This window comes from Desarmillaria tabescens (assembly GCF_030435595.1).
Source record: "Desarmillaria tabescens strain CCBAS 213 chromosome Unknown EV420scaffold_33, whole genome shotgun sequence".
Lineage (NCBI taxonomy): Eukaryota > Fungi > Basidiomycota > Agaricomycetes > Agaricales > Physalacriaceae > Desarmillaria > Desarmillaria tabescens.
In genome coordinates this window covers 280633-298012 of record NW_026848332.1, presented here as the reverse complement: position 1 = coordinate 298012, position 17380 = coordinate 280633, and the positions used below count along the sequence as shown (strand labels likewise).

The 17380-nt window shown below is 47.0% G+C and overlaps 4 protein-coding genes across 4 annotated transcripts; 2 read left to right on the top strand and 2 right to left on the bottom strand.

Moving 5' to 3' along the window:
• The first annotated feature begins 558 nt into the window (after positions 1-558).
• On the top strand, positions 559-3666 carry EV420DRAFT_714383 (uncharacterized protein). The gene is made up of 13 exons (XM_060483195.1): positions 559-984; positions 1033-1190; positions 1244-1323; positions 1384-1436; positions 1488-1528; positions 1589-1626; positions 1685-1775; positions 1827-2060; positions 2112-2345; positions 2397-2722; positions 2773-2892; positions 2944-3392; positions 3447-3666. Exons 1-12 carry the CDS (start codon positions 730-732, stop codon positions 3297-3299), a joined length of 1986 nt encoding a protein of 661 aa, XP_060327715.1. The 5' UTR covers positions 559-729; the 3' UTR covers positions 3300-3392; positions 3447-3666.
• Positions 3488-5604, top strand: EV420DRAFT_714358 (uncharacterized protein). Its single transcript, XM_060483194.1, has 9 exons — positions 3488-3742; positions 3795-3953; positions 4013-4126; positions 4179-4376; positions 4434-4553; positions 4608-4805; positions 4856-5005; positions 5059-5214; positions 5264-5604. The coding sequence occupies exons 1-9, from the start codon at positions 3622-3624 to the stop codon at positions 5449-5451; spliced, it is 1404 nt and encodes a 467-aa protein (XP_060327714.1). The 5' UTR covers positions 3488-3621; the 3' UTR covers positions 5452-5604.
• Positions 5605-6466: 862 nt separating this feature from the next.
• On the bottom strand, positions 6467-7466 carry EV420DRAFT_1560669 (uncharacterized protein). The gene is made up of 2 exons (XM_060473826.1): positions 6910-7466; positions 6467-6855 (listed from the first exon to the last, which is right to left on the bottom strand). Exons 1-2 carry the CDS (start codon positions 7123-7125, stop codon positions 6760-6762), a joined length of 312 nt encoding a protein of 103 aa, XP_060327713.1. The 5' UTR covers positions 7126-7466; the 3' UTR covers positions 6467-6759.
• A 1386-nt stretch (positions 7467-8852) lies between these two features.
• EV420DRAFT_714274 (uncharacterized protein) lies at positions 8853-17374 on the bottom strand. Its single transcript, XM_060483193.1, has 25 exons — positions 17279-17374; positions 16458-17228; positions 16362-16409; positions 16195-16308; positions 16091-16140; positions 15857-16036; positions 15289-15807; positions 14376-15233; positions 14297-14315; positions 13338-14243; positions 13206-13286; positions 13066-13147; positions 12951-13010; positions 12756-12897; positions 12551-12704; positions 12269-12496; positions 12103-12216; positions 11826-12048; positions 11713-11771; positions 11481-11653; positions 10943-11417; positions 10822-10891; positions 9247-10766; positions 9167-9195; positions 8853-9112 (listed from the first exon to the last, which is right to left on the bottom strand). Exons 2-25 carry the CDS (start codon positions 17130-17132, stop codon positions 8977-8979), a joined length of 6915 nt encoding a protein of 2304 aa, XP_060327712.1. The 5' UTR covers positions 17133-17228; positions 17279-17374; the 3' UTR covers positions 8853-8976.
• Between the last annotated feature and the right edge of the window lie 6 nt (positions 17375-17380).

The following is a 17380-nucleotide window of genomic DNA, read 5'->3' as shown; positions in this document are numbered from 1 at the left end:
GGGCAAATATAGTGCCGTATCAATCTTCAACAATCACTAGCAATGTTCTCTCCTAAGCGCTATAGCTCCCACTTGTCAGATGAGCTGAGGTCTTGGCGTCTCGGTATCCATGGCTGTATGAAATTCAAGCAAGCCGTGGCGGCCACTGATCCCGTGTGCACCAGCCCACTGAACGTATACGTATCGGATTGTCATGCGGCTGAGAGGTACGGTAGTGGCATAACGCGAACAATCACGCCTTACGAGCCGGCATACTAAGACATGTCAAGGTATGTTCGTTGTCCAATTCTATTGCCGGACTGCCTTGACTCAACGGCAGAAGGTAGACTTTCTCAACTCAAGCTCAAGTTCATTTCCGGTATTAGCCTTACATTAAGTGCGCGGAGGTTGTCCCTACAGCAGCCATAGTCACACTCATGTCTATTTCTGTCGTCGGCCTCACCCTCTAATAGATAGGTCATGCTGTGGAAGTCTCTCGACTTCCTTATGGCATCCACGAATAGATCTTCTACTGCTTCCTCTCCTTTAAATATCGGTCCCCTTTCTGGACAAACCAAGTACCCACAGTCCGCGACGTCCTATCCCTATAGCTCGGTTGCTCCTGTCATCGATTACGAAGTCTTAGTTCGCTCGGCACAGACGCCCTGACACCTACCAAATCTTGAACAGCGACCGTGACAATATTTCTCAGCTTGGAATCCCAACCTTCTGCCAGTACCTCCATCCAGTATGTCCAACGCAACAGCGTCATCTCATGATCCATCTTCACGGACGAAGCGTGACACCAAGTGCAAATGTCAATGCAATCCACAATGCATATGTAACTGTCCTTGTCTTGTCCACTGCGTCTGTCGTTGGAAGCGTGACCACAAGTGCAAGACACCTGAGTGCAAGCCTCACGTATGTGATAGTCGCTGTATTTCACACACTTCCCGAAATCTTGTCGTCTGTCTCGATGGAACAACCAACCAATTTGGACATTGGGCATGTGACACTTTCCCCCCATGTGCTAGATCTAACACCGTCTCTCAGAACACCAATGTCATTGAATTGTACAATCGGATATTGAAGGAAAGCGAGGATGCGAACCAGCTCACGTTCTATAGTAGTGGTATTGGGACATATATTCCTTCAACCACGCATTGGCTGTCTACTTGGTTCTATAACACGATTGACTCGGCAATTGCAAGGTAGCATTCTCTTAGGTCTCTTTTGTGTCATACTCACTGTCCTGAAATGTCAGGAGTTTCATGGTGATCATCGAAAAGGCGTATCGGTGGTTGGCGCATAATTATCGAGATGGGGACAGGATATTCCTGTTCGGTATGACATTTTCGTACTGTATGAGGTACTCGGTCATACTGATTCGAATATTTCTTGCAGGGTTCTCTCGTGGAGCATATCAGGTTCGAGCAGTGGCAGGGATGATCCAAAAGGTTTGTTCTTTAACTTCGATGTTATGTTTTAGCCTCATTCACCTTGCGCAGCTTGGCCTCGTACTTTCCGGAAACGTAGGGCTGATTCCCTTGTGAGTCCTGCCAGTTATGTAACTCATCCGAAATTTCTAATATGATGTGTATCTTTTCAGCGCCTATGAATTGTATACCAATAGGCATAAAGGCAAAGGCAAGAGAACCCAAGGACCATTTTTCTTTTCAATATTAAACTCATGAATCACGATCAGCCATCAAAGACGAAGCGGATGCAAGAGCTCTGTGCGAAAATTTTAAGCGTACATTTTCAAGAAACGTCAAGCTCCACTTCGTCGGTGTATGGTGTGTTGCACACTTACCTCAGTCATATCGAAATTCTCACTTTTAATGTAGGGATACTGTCGCATCTGTAGGGCTAGTACAGAAAAGTCCCTTACCACTGACCACTACTGCCTACCACAATTGCACTTTCCGCCACGGACTTGCTCTCGATGAATGCCGTATCAAGTTTCTCCCCACGTACTTGGCTGGTGGATGGACACCAAATCTTCGATTGGATTATTACAGTCTCGATGACAAGGAGATGGACGTTAAAGAGGTGTGGTTCGTAGGCAGTCATTCAGATGTGTATGTCAAAAATGCGTCTTTTATTGGTTTTAGTAACCCCTTGTTTCACAGCGGTGGAAGCAATGACCCACGTACTCTGAGCCTTGGCCTTGTTCCTCTTCTTTGGATGGAGAATCAAGCAATTGATATCGGTCTTCGTTGTAGAAAACGGAACTTTTTTGGTGACTGGACGTGGGATAATCTTCATAAAAGCAGACCAACGATATCGTTGCGGAGTTTCTGGCATTTACTCGAGGTCCTGCCCATCACACGGTACCAATACACAGATCCGAATGCTACTACTCGGTACTACCTTCTGCCCGTTGCAGGATTGTAGTGATACTAACTCGGTTACAGAATTCCGCATTTTGGGAAGGGTCGCTCAATTGTCCCTCGTCAACATATCCACGTGTCCGTGGCCTTCAGCCGTAAAAACTACAAATCCAAAGCCAGGTTTCTCGGTGCCAAGACAATAGATCTGGAATCTATCATAAAATTAGGTATAAACTCTGACCCAGGTAAGGCCGGTGACTTGTCCTGGGCCGATGAGTGGAAACATGTCTTCGAAATGGATTTATTTGATGATGCCTTTGCGCAGGAGATGATTGAACGGCTTGATTCCTCCACAGTTGTCAATGAGCAGGTTTCCTTGCTATGGCGTCTATCTATTATGGCATTGTCCTGTGAGTCTTATGCATTGTGTGTTGATTCTTTGTCTCTCATCGACATTCAGCTCGAAGCGCAAAGAAGATATCGAGCAAAATTGGCATCTTTGTGAAGATGCTCAAAGCAGACCGCGATACTCGCATCCAAGCTGGAAGTGCCTCTTGTCTCTTCCAACTCGCAAACCACAGTATGCTTTGACCCATATTATTCCATCTCTCAGACTGAGAATACATATCAGGGTTTAGTCAACAGATTATATCAGAAAAAGATGTCTTACCGGAGCTTGAAAGAATGCTCAAAATACACAAGGAAGAAAAGGGATACAAGGAGCTGAAAATTGCCAGTCTTCAGTGCCTCTTACAATTGGTCTTGGACTCCCAGGTCTCCAATCAACAGGGCACCGACTGCCATTCTGGACCGGCAGTAATGATACTGAAGGATGAGCAAATGAACTGGCCAGAATTTCTCTATGATTGCCTAGGACTTGGCCCAGGCAACCACTCAATTCAGCCTCTAGCGGGCTTGTCTTGTTTAATGCGCCTCGCTAAAATATGTTTGCGATTTTTTTTTTTTTCACATTTGGTGCCTGCGTGAATTGACAATGTCTAACAGCCTATCTAATGGAGCAAAAGTTCATGATATGGGTTGGCAAGCCACCGAAAGGTGCAGGCAGCAATAAAAGTACCAGTAAGTCCTTATCTTCTAAAGAACTATCTACTATAACTGTTGGTGTCTAAAAAGGATGGTCGTCGCTGGTTTCAAAACTCTTAAAGTACCTGGAGGACGATCAGACCAGATTTCATGCTGCTTTGACTCTCAGAAATATGTCTAAAGAAGTAATTAAACGGTGGTCGACTGACTCGACTCCAGGTCGCTGTATGCGTTATTGGCTGCAAGTGCTGTCATTGTCCAGTTGATGCCTCTTTCAGCTACCCAGAAAAGCAACCTATTGAGAAGCCTCATGTTGGGCATTCAGAATGGAAATCTCACTGCGAAAGGAACATATATGCGATGTCTCAGTCAGTATTTTGGCAAGGGTAGGATTCCTTCAACATGAAAAGTGATACTTCACTGACAACTGATTACAAGACGAAGAATTCAAGCAGATAGCTTTGCAGGAAACCAATTTCATGGCGACATTGGTTACTGAGCTCTTTGGCACTGAAACTCATTACTTAAGGTCTCAGCACGAGCATGTAATGCCTGCATTCTTGAGCATCATACGTTGCAAACTTCGAGCTGTTAAAGGTGCGTATATGTTGCACTTCGATTGTTCAAGTTGCCGGTGATGGATGTTCGCAATTTAGATGGCACTGAGAACATCAGGGATGTAATTCAAAAGGTCCTTGAGGCAATGTGTGTCGAACTTTGGCTTGACGAGGGGGATGGTTATGTGCTCCTTGGCGGAATTTTATCTAATGGTCGGTTTTCCCATGCTCGCTGAATATTCAGTCCTATATACGTACCCACTAGATGATTTGGTATCACTGCTCCGCAAGAAATCTCCAGGATGGCGCCTAGCTCCAGATATGGAATCAGTGGGGAAGATAATCATTTTTGAGATGATTCAGTTAACTCGGTCTACGCAAATCCGGAATAAGGGGTCACAGAGCAACTTGGGCCATACTCTGAATCGGGTTCAAGATTTTCTTAATATGCTGTATAACTGTGGTGAGTATAAAGGATCTATATGATCACGAGGATCCTGGATGACCTACCTATCCTTAGATGACAAGTTACGTCGGCTTATCAATGGTAGCGATGCCATCGGGACGATTATCAGAGCTTTGAAGCACCGAATGTCTCGAGTAAAGGCAGTTGAGTTTCTCGAGTCGCTTGCCAAGCGAGGTGAGGTGCTCATTTGCATCGATATGATTATATTTGGTTGATCTTGTAACACAGATAGAGACAATAATACAAAAGATGGCTCGCGGTTTAGGCCTCTGTTAACCGACATCATAGAACTCGGTAAAAAGACAATGAAGAACGACAAGAGCCCAATATTCGCTGTATTTCAAAGGGACGGTGCCACGAACAACGGCGAGGGTGCACAGCCACTGGTAAATGTGCGAGACGCTTTAAGGGCACTTGTACCCTACGGTAAGTGTGGTAGACCCTTCGCCTGATGCCGCTCGCTCATTATCGATCAGAGTATCTCAGGAAACACATTCTAGAACCCAAAAACTTTGAGATAATAAGCAAGAGCATCGATATTCACGATATCATACAAAAGCGCCGAGGAGATCGAGTCGAAGCTGAGATAGCTAGGGTCAAGTGCTTGAAGGCGCTCATTGCCTATCGTAGGTGATTATTACCCTGTTTCATTCAATTTCTCATTCTAGGATACCGCCAGCCGATGCCCTCGAAGTGATGAAAACTGACCTGATACGTCCGGTATTGCACCTACATCAGGCCTTCAACGACGAGTCAGGATCCAGCCAGTGGCTTCATATGTGGTCAGACTGCGGTACGCTGCTGGAGGAGACGTTGATGGAATTTAGGAACAAGGGTTTGTCTGTTGCTCTCTACCCTTTAGTTTGGCTAATGATTGTATACAGCTGAAAAGCACTTGATACCTCTTGATGCAGACGTTAAGGAGAGGCTGGAGCGGTTTCGCCGGGCCCAGTCCAGTGGAGAAGGAGACCACAGGGTTGCGCAGACGAGTGGGATGGGATCAGCCAACGAGGCAGGCGCCTCGGAATCACTGAGTATGGGTCGGCCTTCCTCGGATGATGATGATAGTTGACAACCTGCAACACGCCTCGATATGAGCGAAGACGCGATCGGCCTGCCTCGGAGTTGCTCTAATAATCTTCAGTGATGCATTTAATTTAATATGCACCTTTCTCTGAAGCCATTTGCATGTATTCTCTGCCTGTCCCTGTAGTAGACAGGGCGCGCCTGTAGACATTGTCAGCGTCTTGTAGCCTATGACATACAAACTGGACACGCGGTTTGCATCCACGGTAGTTCTTTCACTGGGAAGGGGTATCCTGGATGATTGTTTTTCAAACCATCAAATGTGATATATGAACGGCTGAACCCTACTCGTCAACGAGGTGACCTATTGTCTTCGTCACTTGGCTGATCGTCATAGTTCCCCATAAAACCCCCGATAAAAGCTGAACTGTTATCCCCAGATGCCGCTGAAGGTGGCGCTAAGACTTTAGAATAGGGAAGCCCTGGGACGACTGGAAACAACTTGAATCCGAGAAAGCGAAGGGTTTCGGCTCGGGTTAGAGCGGGAAGGACCGCACACGCTAGAAAGAGGTTTTGCTTATCGGGCGCATAGTGATTTGCGAAGGGGCAAGAAGTACTGAGAGCACGAGAAACGAGCAAGAAAACAGGTTTCATTCAATTTGAAGTGGTAGCATTGCGTAAAATCCCAGATGTAGAGATATTTCCATCCCGACTGGGGCCAAAACTTGCAGTCCATGGGTCGACGTGCTTGGGTTTTTCCTTCATGTACGTGTGCAGCTCAGAGAAGGTTCCGTAGTGGTGGTTTCTTGAGGACCTGACCAAGGCGAATTGGGGAGAAGGTCCCAGTAAGCACACCTGCGAAATAACAAGTATGTTTCTATGTCGTTTGATGTTAGCAAGGCGTTCTGGATGTTGAAAAGCTTAGTTACCTGGTATGGCATCCATTAACAGATAAGTGAAGGCTTTACCCTACCCCTTGATGAATGATCGACCCAGTGAAAAGTCGGTCGAGCCAGGTTGAACCAAATCAAGCCCAAGGAAAAAGGACAACGGGACTTGATCCCACTCGCCATGGCTTCGAAATGTGAACCCTTTTCCAGCTCAGATCGAGCTGTTTCGACCTACATCAGTCAATCACGTCAAGTTCCCAGAAGATTCAATAGGCTTGATTGAGCTTGATTTTATTGCCGTTCACTATAGTATACATATTCATCGTAACCCGGCTGAAGAATATACCAACCATCCCAATCTACGGCTTTATCTTGCAGCTCATTGGAAGAATTTCTGGTTGTAAGTCTCCAATGCTATACCTTGTGCCGGTACCAATACCAATACCATTTGAATACAAAAGGTCCTAAGCGTTATATAATATCAACGCTGTGATAATGGACAAGATGGTAGAATCCTTACGAAAATTACGAAACAGACCGGATAAAACGAAACACAGGACCTTCACAATGATGATTAGACCACCGCGTGTCACAGAAATATAGATGTATCGTACCATGGCCAATCCATTCAAGATGATACTGAGACGGCGGACGAAATCACTACCTCGTTGTGAGCATCCACAAGTAAGTAATAATGCGATAACACATGCATTCAGTGCCCAAAGACCCTGCTGGCCACCAAACATGACGACGTAAACATAAACTGATGTTGCTGAAGTCGAAACATAGCGCATATATCCACCTTGCGCGCCAGTTGCAGTCCACAGCATCACGCCTGTAAATGTTTGCGATCCACCTCGGTGGTGAAAGTGAAGGACACAAGGGAAAGGATTGAATCGCAAGCAAGATGTAACATTCCACAGCGTAAAATGACGGTGACGACGGCGTATATGCAGCAGGAGGTAACGAGATGGTGGTGGTAGAAGAGAAAGAGTAGGAGCGACCGATAGTTCCCCAAGGCGAAATCCAGTATTGGTGGGATTTGTGCTTGATGAGGCTATATTAGATGAAGGCAGTCACGGACTCGGGATATGCATTGGTTGAACCTTCGAGACAACGTTGCATAAATTGAAATCGAGACTGGCTGCCGGTGGCCGTTGACGGTCAGAGCAAAGCAGGCCAAGGAAAATGCCGAAAACAAAACTGCATCGTAACCGACCTTCAAGTTCTCGGCCTCTCCCCCCGTTTACACCGGCTTTGCTGCCCTCTCGCTGATGGACTACTACGTGCACGTATGCAGGCAATATTACAATGTGCGACTCTCTGGAACGGGACTGAAGGAGCGGAATGCTTGAGATAGGATCCTCAGTACGTATCGTCTTTCCTTACTTTCTGTTGCATCCTTGATATTTATCATGAATCGCAGTCCGCTTTCACTAGTACTGGAGGACAAATATGCGTTTCATCAATATGTTACGTGTACCGTCGGCATAACTGTCACCTCGATATTATTTCTGCCATGTCGCGCGCGTTCGAAGGGAAACAAAGGAGCAACTCTGTCACATAGATGGTCGATACATCTCACAATGTCGTGCATCGCCCTATAGAAATGAGCTCGATTTTCCCCTGTAGATAATGGAAGACAGGTGCGTTTTGAATACCTATCGCGTGTATCGAGCTAATGCGATTTTTGTTCAAATAGCGCCTTCACCTACGCGTCGATTCAGATAGCAAATACTAGTATACCGATCATGGTTTGCCTTCAAGTTCAGCCACAACTTGATATCTGCTTCGATTTGGTATCTGGAGGCGCGCGAAGGGAAGTCGCGCATTCAAGTGGGTGACCTGGAAAACACGGAAATCAAAGAAGGAGAAACGACTATCTTTCCTCATGCTCGGCAAGATTCCAGAAACTGCTGGTCACTCCTTGCAGTGGTAGAACCTGATGAAGAGAGCTTTGGTGCCCAAGGGCAGAGTTCTGACTCTGACAAAGCAGTGTGAGCTGGCTGAGAGAGAGAGAGGGTATCCGGCTGCGAAGCACACCCAAAGCGTTCGTTCGAGGGACTGCTGGAATCCACTCCGGAGCAAAAAGCATTGGAGGATCATCTGTCTTCATTGCCTTTCCTTCCCTTCTCTCCGCCAGCCATTCATCGATACCGCCCACTCCTTCGGCTCTTCCTCCATTCTCCAGTCTGATCGTGGAAGAGAAGAAGGCCGGCAGAGTACGGTGAAAGCTCGTCGTAGCGCGGATGGAAGGCTCCTGGAGGTCGCAATGACTAACGGACCAATTTACCCCTCTCTCTTCACTCCTCGATCTTCCAAGGAACACTGCACGATGCGAGTCGCTTTGAGACTGGAGCAGCTACCCAGTATTCCAGTTTTCGTAGCTCGTTCTTACCTCCGGCCACGACAGTCCTTCCTTCCGCGCTGCTAGTACGGATACTGGAGACGCCTCAGCGGGGTGGTGAAGACGACAGTGCATCTCGTATAAAGTGTAGGGTCGAGCCTTTCATACGAGGATGGCACACTCGACGGCCTGAAAAGTAAGCATGCTTTTGATTATGGGAGATATTTACAGCATAGAGGGGCTAATTAAAACAGTTGATCTGTGCTATTGCAAAGTAATTCGAAACCCGATACTTCGATAATTATCCATATGATCTTTCCCCATCCTCATCTTCTTAAGCGCCTGCCGCCCATGTCCATGGGCTTGCCTCTCCACCTTGCTGCCTTGAAATGTCTTCATATTCTCGAGCGCGGGTATTGGAGGAGTCGAGTATATGATTTCCGCCGCCTATTGGCGCTCTACACTCAGGACTAAAACAGAATTGGGGTAAGCAAAGCAACGACTATTCCGATTGACGAACTAACCATTGGCTAGCCTGCATCGCTCCTCCGCACTGAAAAGATATTTCAATATGTCAGATATCGGTTTAGACGATGTACGGTACCTCGGTGATAACGAATGTGTGGCCATTTATGCAGTTGTAGAAATGACCTCGGTGCGAAAACCCTAAGGCCTTAACAATGTCTCGTTTCTCTTGCAGGGACATTGGCTGATAGACAGCGTCATTCATAATGTGATCTTCCAATTTCCCATACTCCTTGAAGCAGCGCTCAATTTTGGCGCTGCAGTTTCCGTGGAACCATTGACGTTCTTCATTGATCAGGGATGGATCACTCGACGGACGACTTGTGAAGTACGACTGTTCAAGCTCTTTCAAGCGACTCTCCATCTTCTTCTTGTCGGCTTGAACTTCCGCTACCAGGCCGTCCCGAGCTTCTGCTAATGCACCACTTTTGAACGCGTGCCTGCGTTTCTCCAACACCCAAAAACGGAATTGTTCAAAGTCTGAACAGAACATCAAGCTTGCAGAACGAGCAGCCAGGCGCGACGAAGAAGTTGCGTGAGCGATAGCAATAACCTTCTGACAGTCGACGACACAAGATTGATAGATGAACAAGGTGAACGAGTACCAGACATGACGATGATGAAGAACTTCAGGCTCGTTGGAAGTCACCGGAAGTGCCTCAAAACGAGAACGAGCAATGCTTCCCAACATGAGCCTCAACTCGACGGATAATATGAATGCTTCGAGATGATAGCGACGAGCAGCCTTATGAGGTGGTTGTCCAATCTTCCGGTCGACGTTACGCACTACAATGTGTTCGGGACGGATCCGGAGCATTTCCGGTGGTGGTTCGGCAGCGAGGTGTGCAAGCTCCAAGCGGTAGAGAGTAGAAAGAGCCGATTCGTAGGCACGGGCATGTGCAGACCGCGTCATTGCAATGTCAGCTACCTTTTTGTAGACCCTATGAAGATCCACAACAATACCCATCCATGATGTGGCCTCAGAGTCCGACAGGCCATGGTGAACAATCATAGACCTAGCAGTGAACATATAATGTTCTAACACTTCATCTGCTTTCTCCGTCATGAAGCCTTCCCTTGTTTTGATCAGGTCCTCAAACCCAGCGGCAGGATGACACTTGAAATTCGGCGCGACTTTAAGTTTTTCTGCCCGAGCTTTTAGTTTTTCCAGGTTATTGCTGAGGGTCTCGATGGACGGGATAACCTCGGCCAGACGTTGGGACATCATACTGGCAACATTCCGCTCCAAAATGTCGAGATTCGCTCGCTTCGAGATTCTTCCATAGCGCCGAGCCGTAATGGGTGACTGACAAGTTGGACAAGTTGGTGGTCGCTGAAATTCGATGGGAGGAGCTTTCATTCCTTTGTAAGACCCCATCTCGTCGACCTCGTAATAGTCAGTCATTTGAAAATGGCCGTCTAGAGTCTCCACCGTGAAGACGTGTCCACAATCTAGAGTAATCAACTTGTCGCTGATATCTTCCGATCCAACAGGCATCTCAGCAAGCGTCCGTTGCATGACAAAGTCTACGATGTCCATTTTGTCTTCGTCAGAAAGACATTCAATGCATTTCTGTTGACGGCACGGTTCACCGCATACTGGAATAAAGCTTTGTTTGGATCGGTTCAGAACATGAACACCAGCATGGCTTACCTGAAGGGCAGATATGGCCACATGGAAGAACAGTGCGACACGGTTCATCACATGGTAGACGCGCACAGATCTTGAGTCAAAGTCAACAACTGCGAAACAGAAGTAAAATCATACAACTTACAGATCCACAGAGAACTGGACAGGAAAGATGAGGACAGATCCAGTCACAAGGTTCAGCACAAGGTGGACAGTCTTCAGCGCATTGCTTGGAACACTTGTGGTGAACACAACGTTGGCGGCATGCCTGAGCACATGAAGTATTGCATTCATGATCTTGAGAACAGTCGAGACCACATTTGTGTTGACAGAATAAGAGTCGCTCGCATCGATGCGATTTGTGCAAGGTGCGCTTGATTTTCAAGTCGAGAACTCCTTCGAACTCCTGACCTGCTGGTGGCAGGTTAAGTTCCGTGCAGTCCCCACAAGAGGATTGGCACGAGTTTCCGCAGCATGACATAGTTCCTCCGCAAGCCTTGAGGCATCGGTGATTTCGAGGATTATCCGAACAGCGCACTGTTGCTTCATGTCCACAAAGTGGCAACTGCTTTATGACCTTTTCATGACAGAAAACTGCAGATAGATTTTCCACTTGGTAGCTGGGGGAGATAGCAAACTAAAGTGAGCCAGGCGTCAGAAAACATGAGAGTTGATCATCATACCATGAAATTGACGCTTTGTGACCGCAAGGAAGTTCGACGTTGTCGAATGGGAATCTACAGGGGCCACATTTGTCCGAGCATCTCTTAGGACATGGATGCATACGAGGACATGGAGTCCGGAGACACAGCATGTCGCACCACATACTGCGATGTTTGTCGAGGTCGGGATGACACTAAGAAAATGAAAAACTTGAGTTTCGACAGCACTTAGAGAAGAGTCAACTGAAAATACCACTGAAGGACAAATGTGACCGCAGTCCATACGATAATCACAAGCAAAGCAGCAGCCACCTATAAGCAACTTTATTAATTCTGACGGTCGCCATCATTGATCTGTATGCTCACCTTCTGGTGCCACAACACTGAGTTGACCCGGTTCCGTGATTACATTCCTCTGATCTGGGTGACGAGAGCATACTACTGAAAATCCGAAACCAATCTGGTCCCGTTGCTCCATTTCGTTTATGATAGTCTTCCAGGTGGAATTTTGACGAAGATTGGAAGCGTTCCCAAGGATGTACAACCCGTGCTGAGCACGCGACAGCGCCACATTGATTCGGTTGGAAGACTAAAGATGTTTATTACATGGACAAGCTGAATGCATGAAAAACATCCAAATTACCTTCAGGAAACCAATTGAATTCTCGCTATCGAAAGATCCAGAATTTCGGACGAGAGACACGATGACAATTTTTGCTTCCTCGCCCTGGAAATTATCGACAGTGCCTAGACGGACCTAGAAGGTGTCATTGACCAATATTATGAAGAAAAAACAAAGAAAATCGTACATGCTGAGACACAGTAACTTGTTCTACATACCCTTCATCGTCTATCCCCTCCATAACTAGCTGATCCTGATCGCGTTCATCGACCGAAACGACAACTTTGAGGGATTTCAGAGCAGATTTCAGTTCTCGTAACTGGCCCAAATACGCGCAAAGGACAGCAATATCTCCAGGTGAACTATAAGCCTCTTGCTTCAAAAGGTACACGACAAGGTCAACAATCATTTTAACCTAGTCTTTGTTCAAGCCTTCCTTTCATGGAAATTTGTGCCGAAATCAACTCACTTCAAATATATTGACTTTAGAAACCGAGCCATCGCTGTCTGCAGCTTTCTCCTGATTTGTGTGAGTAAAGAAGAAAATATCGTTTTCCATCCCTTGAACAGGAGGGTACTTCTTGACGAGGCCGTGGTCCTCCAAGTTAGGATATAAAATTTTTCTAACGAGTATATAAATTACTAAACAGGTTACTAGGAGAAATATGACCCACCGGATATTATGAGAGATGGTAGGACGCATTCTCCGCTGGACATTGATCTGGGACATCGGGAACCCACTGTCTGCCAGTCGTTCCATCAAAGAACGATCAAATTTGTAGAGTTTGCGTCCTCGTTCACTATCCACAGAGAGAGCTGCAAAAATGAATAAATGAGTTGAGCCCCACCAGGTCTGACATCTCACTCACAGAAGTTGGCCAAGGTAGGACGAAGTTGCTGTGGATCACCGATACAAATAAGATGTTGCACTTGAAATAATTAAAATTCGACTCGATAAGAAATAGATTACCATTGTTCACTCACCAGATGGCACAAGAGAAGACAAGATATGCGCCTCAAGAACTTGACCTGCTTCTTCCACTATCAATACTTTGGGCGCCACAGCCTTAATCCCGACACGAATGCTAAGAAAATGACAGAAGGAAAGGGTAGACTGTACTTACAGTCAACAGTGAGGTAAGTTTAGCAGCGCCATTAGTGGTGCACCCTATAAGGTCAACTTCAGATAGTAGTCGCCGTCGGTTCTACAGTCTATAAGCTAAATGGCTTCATGCTACTCGGTAACTGCTACTGACCTCGTCCTTTGCGTAATTAAAACGCTTGCAAGCAGCTTCATATTCTTCTCGTAGTTGTTCGTAAAGCAGACTGTATCTGTTATATGCAATAGACCTCATGTCATCTTCCCAGAATGCCGACAGCGTTTGCCGCTCTTCTATAGACATGTTCCAGACTGAATCATCGACCAGTAGCTCATCGATCGGCCTGGAGGTGGTTGGAATGGATGGAACCTCGCCCTCTGGAAATAATAATGGCACGAAGAAGTTGTTCATGCGCTCTAAATACTCCTGTTGGAGCTGCTGAAGCTCCGCTGCAAGGACCTCCTGTTTCTGCATCTGTTCCTTCCCTTTAGCTGACTGCGCAGTATTCTGCGGTAGTTGTGGTGGCTGTATGAACAAAATATCTTGTCCGGTTTTCCAAAAGTAATATATGTTATTCTGGCCGTCGGTATATCGACGTTTCTTCGCAGGTATCCATCCCCCTTTTGCTTCAATACCCTCGCAATAGGGTCCGGACAGTATCTCGATCCAGAGGGTAGGAGGGTCCAGCAATGAAGTGAGATGATCGGGGAACTTCAGCAGATAACACCAGACAGTCCTCCAAGTATATGAAGGCGTTTGGATATGCTGTAGTATCTCTGTCATTTCGTCCTCTAGTCGGCGCATGAAAGAATACGCATTGCGCACGATTTCATCTAATGGCGATTCCGCTCTATCCGTTATCCTCTCCAGATTGTCCAACGTATATTCATTGATGCGTTCATCTGAGGACCGGGATCCCAGCCTGACGATACTTGTTGTAATGTTTTCATCCAACAGGGATAGCAGCATATGGTCCAGTGCATGATTCGTGAAAGCAATGATCACAATCGGCCTGACTCCGCTGGTAAAGAGGACCCGAAGCAACTCCTTGCCGGTAAAACTCTGTCTATGTTTTTAACACCTGGTACTTCACATATGATATCGACTAAACGTACCTTTCCGGTACCTGGAGGTCTAGATATTCGAAGGATTTGTTAGAGACATTAAACACGTAGATGATGGCAAAAAACGCACCCTTGAATTAGAGCCACTTCCTGAGTCAACGCGTCCACCACCGCATCGCACTGACTGGGGTCCAAAGAGCTCGATCTCTTCAGTTGCAACCGGGCTCTCCGAATCGACAGAGGGCTCGTTGCATCCAGCTGATAGATATACTCCCTGGCGCTACCTTTTGAGAGACAGTCTAGGGTATACCGAAAACGAGGATTTCGGCTATACCTCGGAGGCGCAACCGCAACTCCTCCGAGATTGTCTTCACAGATGTAATTGGAAAAAGGAATGGAGGTAGGCTCCACGGAACGCAGCTTCTCCAAAAAGGGCCTGATAGATTCGAACATGATGTTATTGTCCATCAAGAAGGCGAACCGGTTCTCATCAACAGTGATCTTTTCATGTCGAAGAGCACCGAGCTCTACATCGGGATCGAAAAAATTGACCCGAATTGCAATGCGACTCTGATGGACCTTGGACGACTCGATGATGTCATCCGTCGATGAAGAAACACTGCCAGCATAGACCCTTAGACGACGGAAATGTGCGATGACTAAAACGACAAGGCTGCCGGCACTGAGCCGTCTTGAACCAGAATGTTCCCAGAACTCTCTTCTGGCTTTGGGATCAGGGTGTCGGGCACGTTCTGAGGGAGGAGCATCGACAACAAGACCGACTGTGAAACCACGCCGCTCTGCTTCAAGAGGAGCATATTCGACATTTGTATAGACATGGAACATGGTTGAGTCGTTGCGGTACATGCCCCCCTTTGCCTTGAGTAATTTTTGCAATTGGACTGGCTGCATGCCACGTCTTGAAGCTTGTGCTTGCATAGTATCAAAGTCACTTTGGATAGCAGATATAGACGTGCGGATGGGGGCGCTATAATGTGTGAATCTCAGTATCTTTTGGGAGAACACTATATCGGACGGCTTACACGAGCTCCTCACGTAGTAGACGGAACTGAATATCAAGGTGCCGCTCCATTGAATTTGGATCCAAATGATGTGGAGCGTACGGAAGGTTGACGGGAATGTATGGAGGAGCAACAGAGGTCAGCTCATCTTGGGTAGGGAGGATCGATATGTCGGCTATGTCGCAGTGATCATTGTCGTGTCGAGGACCAAGAGGACGGAGGGAACCGGGAGCGTCATAAGTCTGGATGAGATGAGCCTGTAATGCTCCAGATTGATGCCCTTCTCTCAGACCCTGAGGCTGCGCTGGTCTCCGTTTGCTCTCCACGTTTGCATGTTCTCGCTTTACGATTGCATCGAGTCGACCTATGGACTCTCTGATTTGTTCCAACGTTAAGCCCTGAACAGTGGGGTCGATGGTATCCTCGAAGCTCGACGTCATGATCAGTCCCGCCCATTCATCGTACCATCGAACAAGGTTTCCCGCGAATACGAAGATGTCTGGATGATTATTAATCGCATGTTTGAAACGTTGAAAATATCTGGAAGGATTTAACATGGTGAGGACTGAAAATAAGCAGAAGCTCTTACTGGGTAAGCAGGGTAGTGATCGTGCCAAAAACGACCACCCCCGAAAGGTTGCTTTGCCTCGAGGCAAGAACAGATGGCGTAGGATCTTTCCAGGATCGATTCTGGATCATTTCTTCCATGCAAGAAGAAATAACGTCGAGCATATGCTCGAGGCCACTATCCAGGGTACTGTACAAGGCGCTAGGAATGCATGTCAGTTTGATAAAGAGCACATGAATATTCGAGACTGCATACTGGACATTATGGTGGAGATTGGTTTTGAGGATGAGGTCAGAGCCAAAGAACTAGTAGGGCTCTGATGAGATATGCGATAGAGAAGACGAAAGGATAAAATTTACCTGAAGAAGCGGGAGATATCCAATTTGGAATGAGAGGTCCGTGAAGCTGGTACCAGCATGGCAAGAAACAGGGGAGTATTGCAAGACCTCGCGGATGCGAGCAAGGACATGATGCTGTTGGTTTTGATAAGACCAAAACCATATTTGAAAATTTAGAGAAGCTCTACCTTCAAGTCAACTATCGTTTCAAGAAATGACTGGGCGCGAATCGTATCCTGTGAAATCGTTTAGTAACGAGAGCCGGCGTTATGCGAACAGCGTACCCATTGTGGATTCCGGCGATCAACGCTAGCTAGAATCTGGACGAACTGAATGACTTGATCTGGGCGTGTGAACTGGAACGTTGGATAATTGAATCGTTTGAGTATGTTATGCGCCTCTGTCGGGCCGATTTTATGCAAGTCGTCCAAGGAGATGTTGTTGATACTGGCTAACCCTTCTGTCGTCAGGAAGTCCAGGGTCACAGTGTCGGATTCCGAAGACGTTGCTTCTAGAGCCGCCTCTGCTGTATTCTGAGTCTGCGACTGGCGAACATGGCGGAATGTACAATTAAATCCTTGTCGACATTCCCCTGAAGTCCAGAAGAACTTGCAGTTCCCCCGGCCAGCTGGGGGTGCGCTAGGCCAGCCTGATAGTCTAGGCGATTGAAACGAAGTCGACGAAGACGAAGATGTTGGACTTCCCGCTCTTTCGTGGAGAAACCTGCAATCCTGACCGTTACGACATCCCCCAGGAGTGTTGAAGTATCTACACGGCTCCCTGCCTCGTCTGCTGAGCATGATAGAAACGTGGTGGTGGCGGAAAGGAGACCTCGAGGCATCGATGGGCGATGTTGGACTTCCCGCTCTTTCGTGGAGAAACCTACAGTCCTGACCTTCACGACATCCCCTAGGAGTGTTGAAGTATCTACACGGCTCCTTGCCTCGTCTGCTGAACATGATAGAAATGTGGTGGTGGTAGAAAGGAGACCTTGAGGTATCGATGGGCGTCTATTAGTGCTCGTTACTAAGATGGCACCTGATCAGGACAAAAGCCTGCTTGCTGAAGTGAATTAACGGGCTATCAAACTTAGATAACCACAAACCATGAGTGAACTGATCTCATATCAACACTGGGCCGAGCGCTAATCGAGGGTGACTGCCAGAAAACCGATTCTGTGTAGCATTTGGGTGGATTCAGGACAACA

What these genes read in the sequence shown, in the direction of transcription:
- EV420DRAFT_714383 (XM_060483195.1), top strand. Translation starts at nt 730, where the DNA reads ATGTCCAACGCAACAGCGTCATCTCATGATCCATCTTCACGGACGAAG. An exon ending in GGACAGGATATTCCTGTTCG is followed by an intron (nt 1,324 to 1,383) that starts GTATGACATTTT and finishes TATTTCTTGCAG; the next exon opens with GGTTCTCTCGTGGAGCATAT. An exon ending in AACGTAGGGCTGATTCCCTT is followed by an intron (nt 1,529 to 1,588) that starts GTGAGTCCTGCC and finishes GTATCTTTTCAG; the next exon opens with CGCCTATGAATTGTATACCA.
- EV420DRAFT_714358 (XM_060483194.1), top strand. Translation starts at nt 3,622, where the DNA reads ATGCCTCTTTCAGCTACCCAGAAAAGCAACCTATTGAGAAGCCTCATG. An exon ending in CGAGTCGCTTGCCAAGCGAG is followed by an intron (nt 4,554 to 4,607) that starts GTGAGGTGCTCA and finishes CTTGTAACACAG; the next exon opens with ATAGAGACAATAATACAAAA. An exon ending in GATGGAATTTAGGAACAAGG is followed by an intron (nt 5,215 to 5,263) that starts GTTTGTCTGTTG and finishes GATTGTATACAG; the next exon opens with CTGAAAAGCACTTGATACCT.
- EV420DRAFT_1560669 (XM_060473826.1), bottom strand. Translation starts at nt 7,125, where the DNA reads ATGCTGTGGACTGCAACTGGCGCGCAAGGTGGATATATGCGCTATGTT. An exon ending in TCTTGAATGGATTGGCCATG is followed by an intron (nt 6,856 to 6,909) that starts GTACGATACATC and finishes ATCATTGTGAAG; the next exon opens with GTCCTGTGTTTCGTTTTATC.
- EV420DRAFT_714274 (XM_060483193.1), bottom strand. Translation starts at nt 17,132, where the DNA reads ATGTTCAGCAGACGAGGCAAGGAGCCGTGTAGATACTTCAACACTCCT. An exon ending in GATATCTCCCGCTTCTTCAG is followed by an intron (nt 16,141 to 16,194) that starts GTAAATTTTATC and finishes GAGCCCTACTAG; the next exon opens with TTCTTTGGCTCTGACCTCAT. An exon ending in ATCACTACCCTGCTTACCCA is followed by an intron (nt 15,808 to 15,856) that starts GTAAGAGCTTCT and finishes AAATCCTTCCAG; the next exon opens with ATATTTTCAACGTTTCAAAC.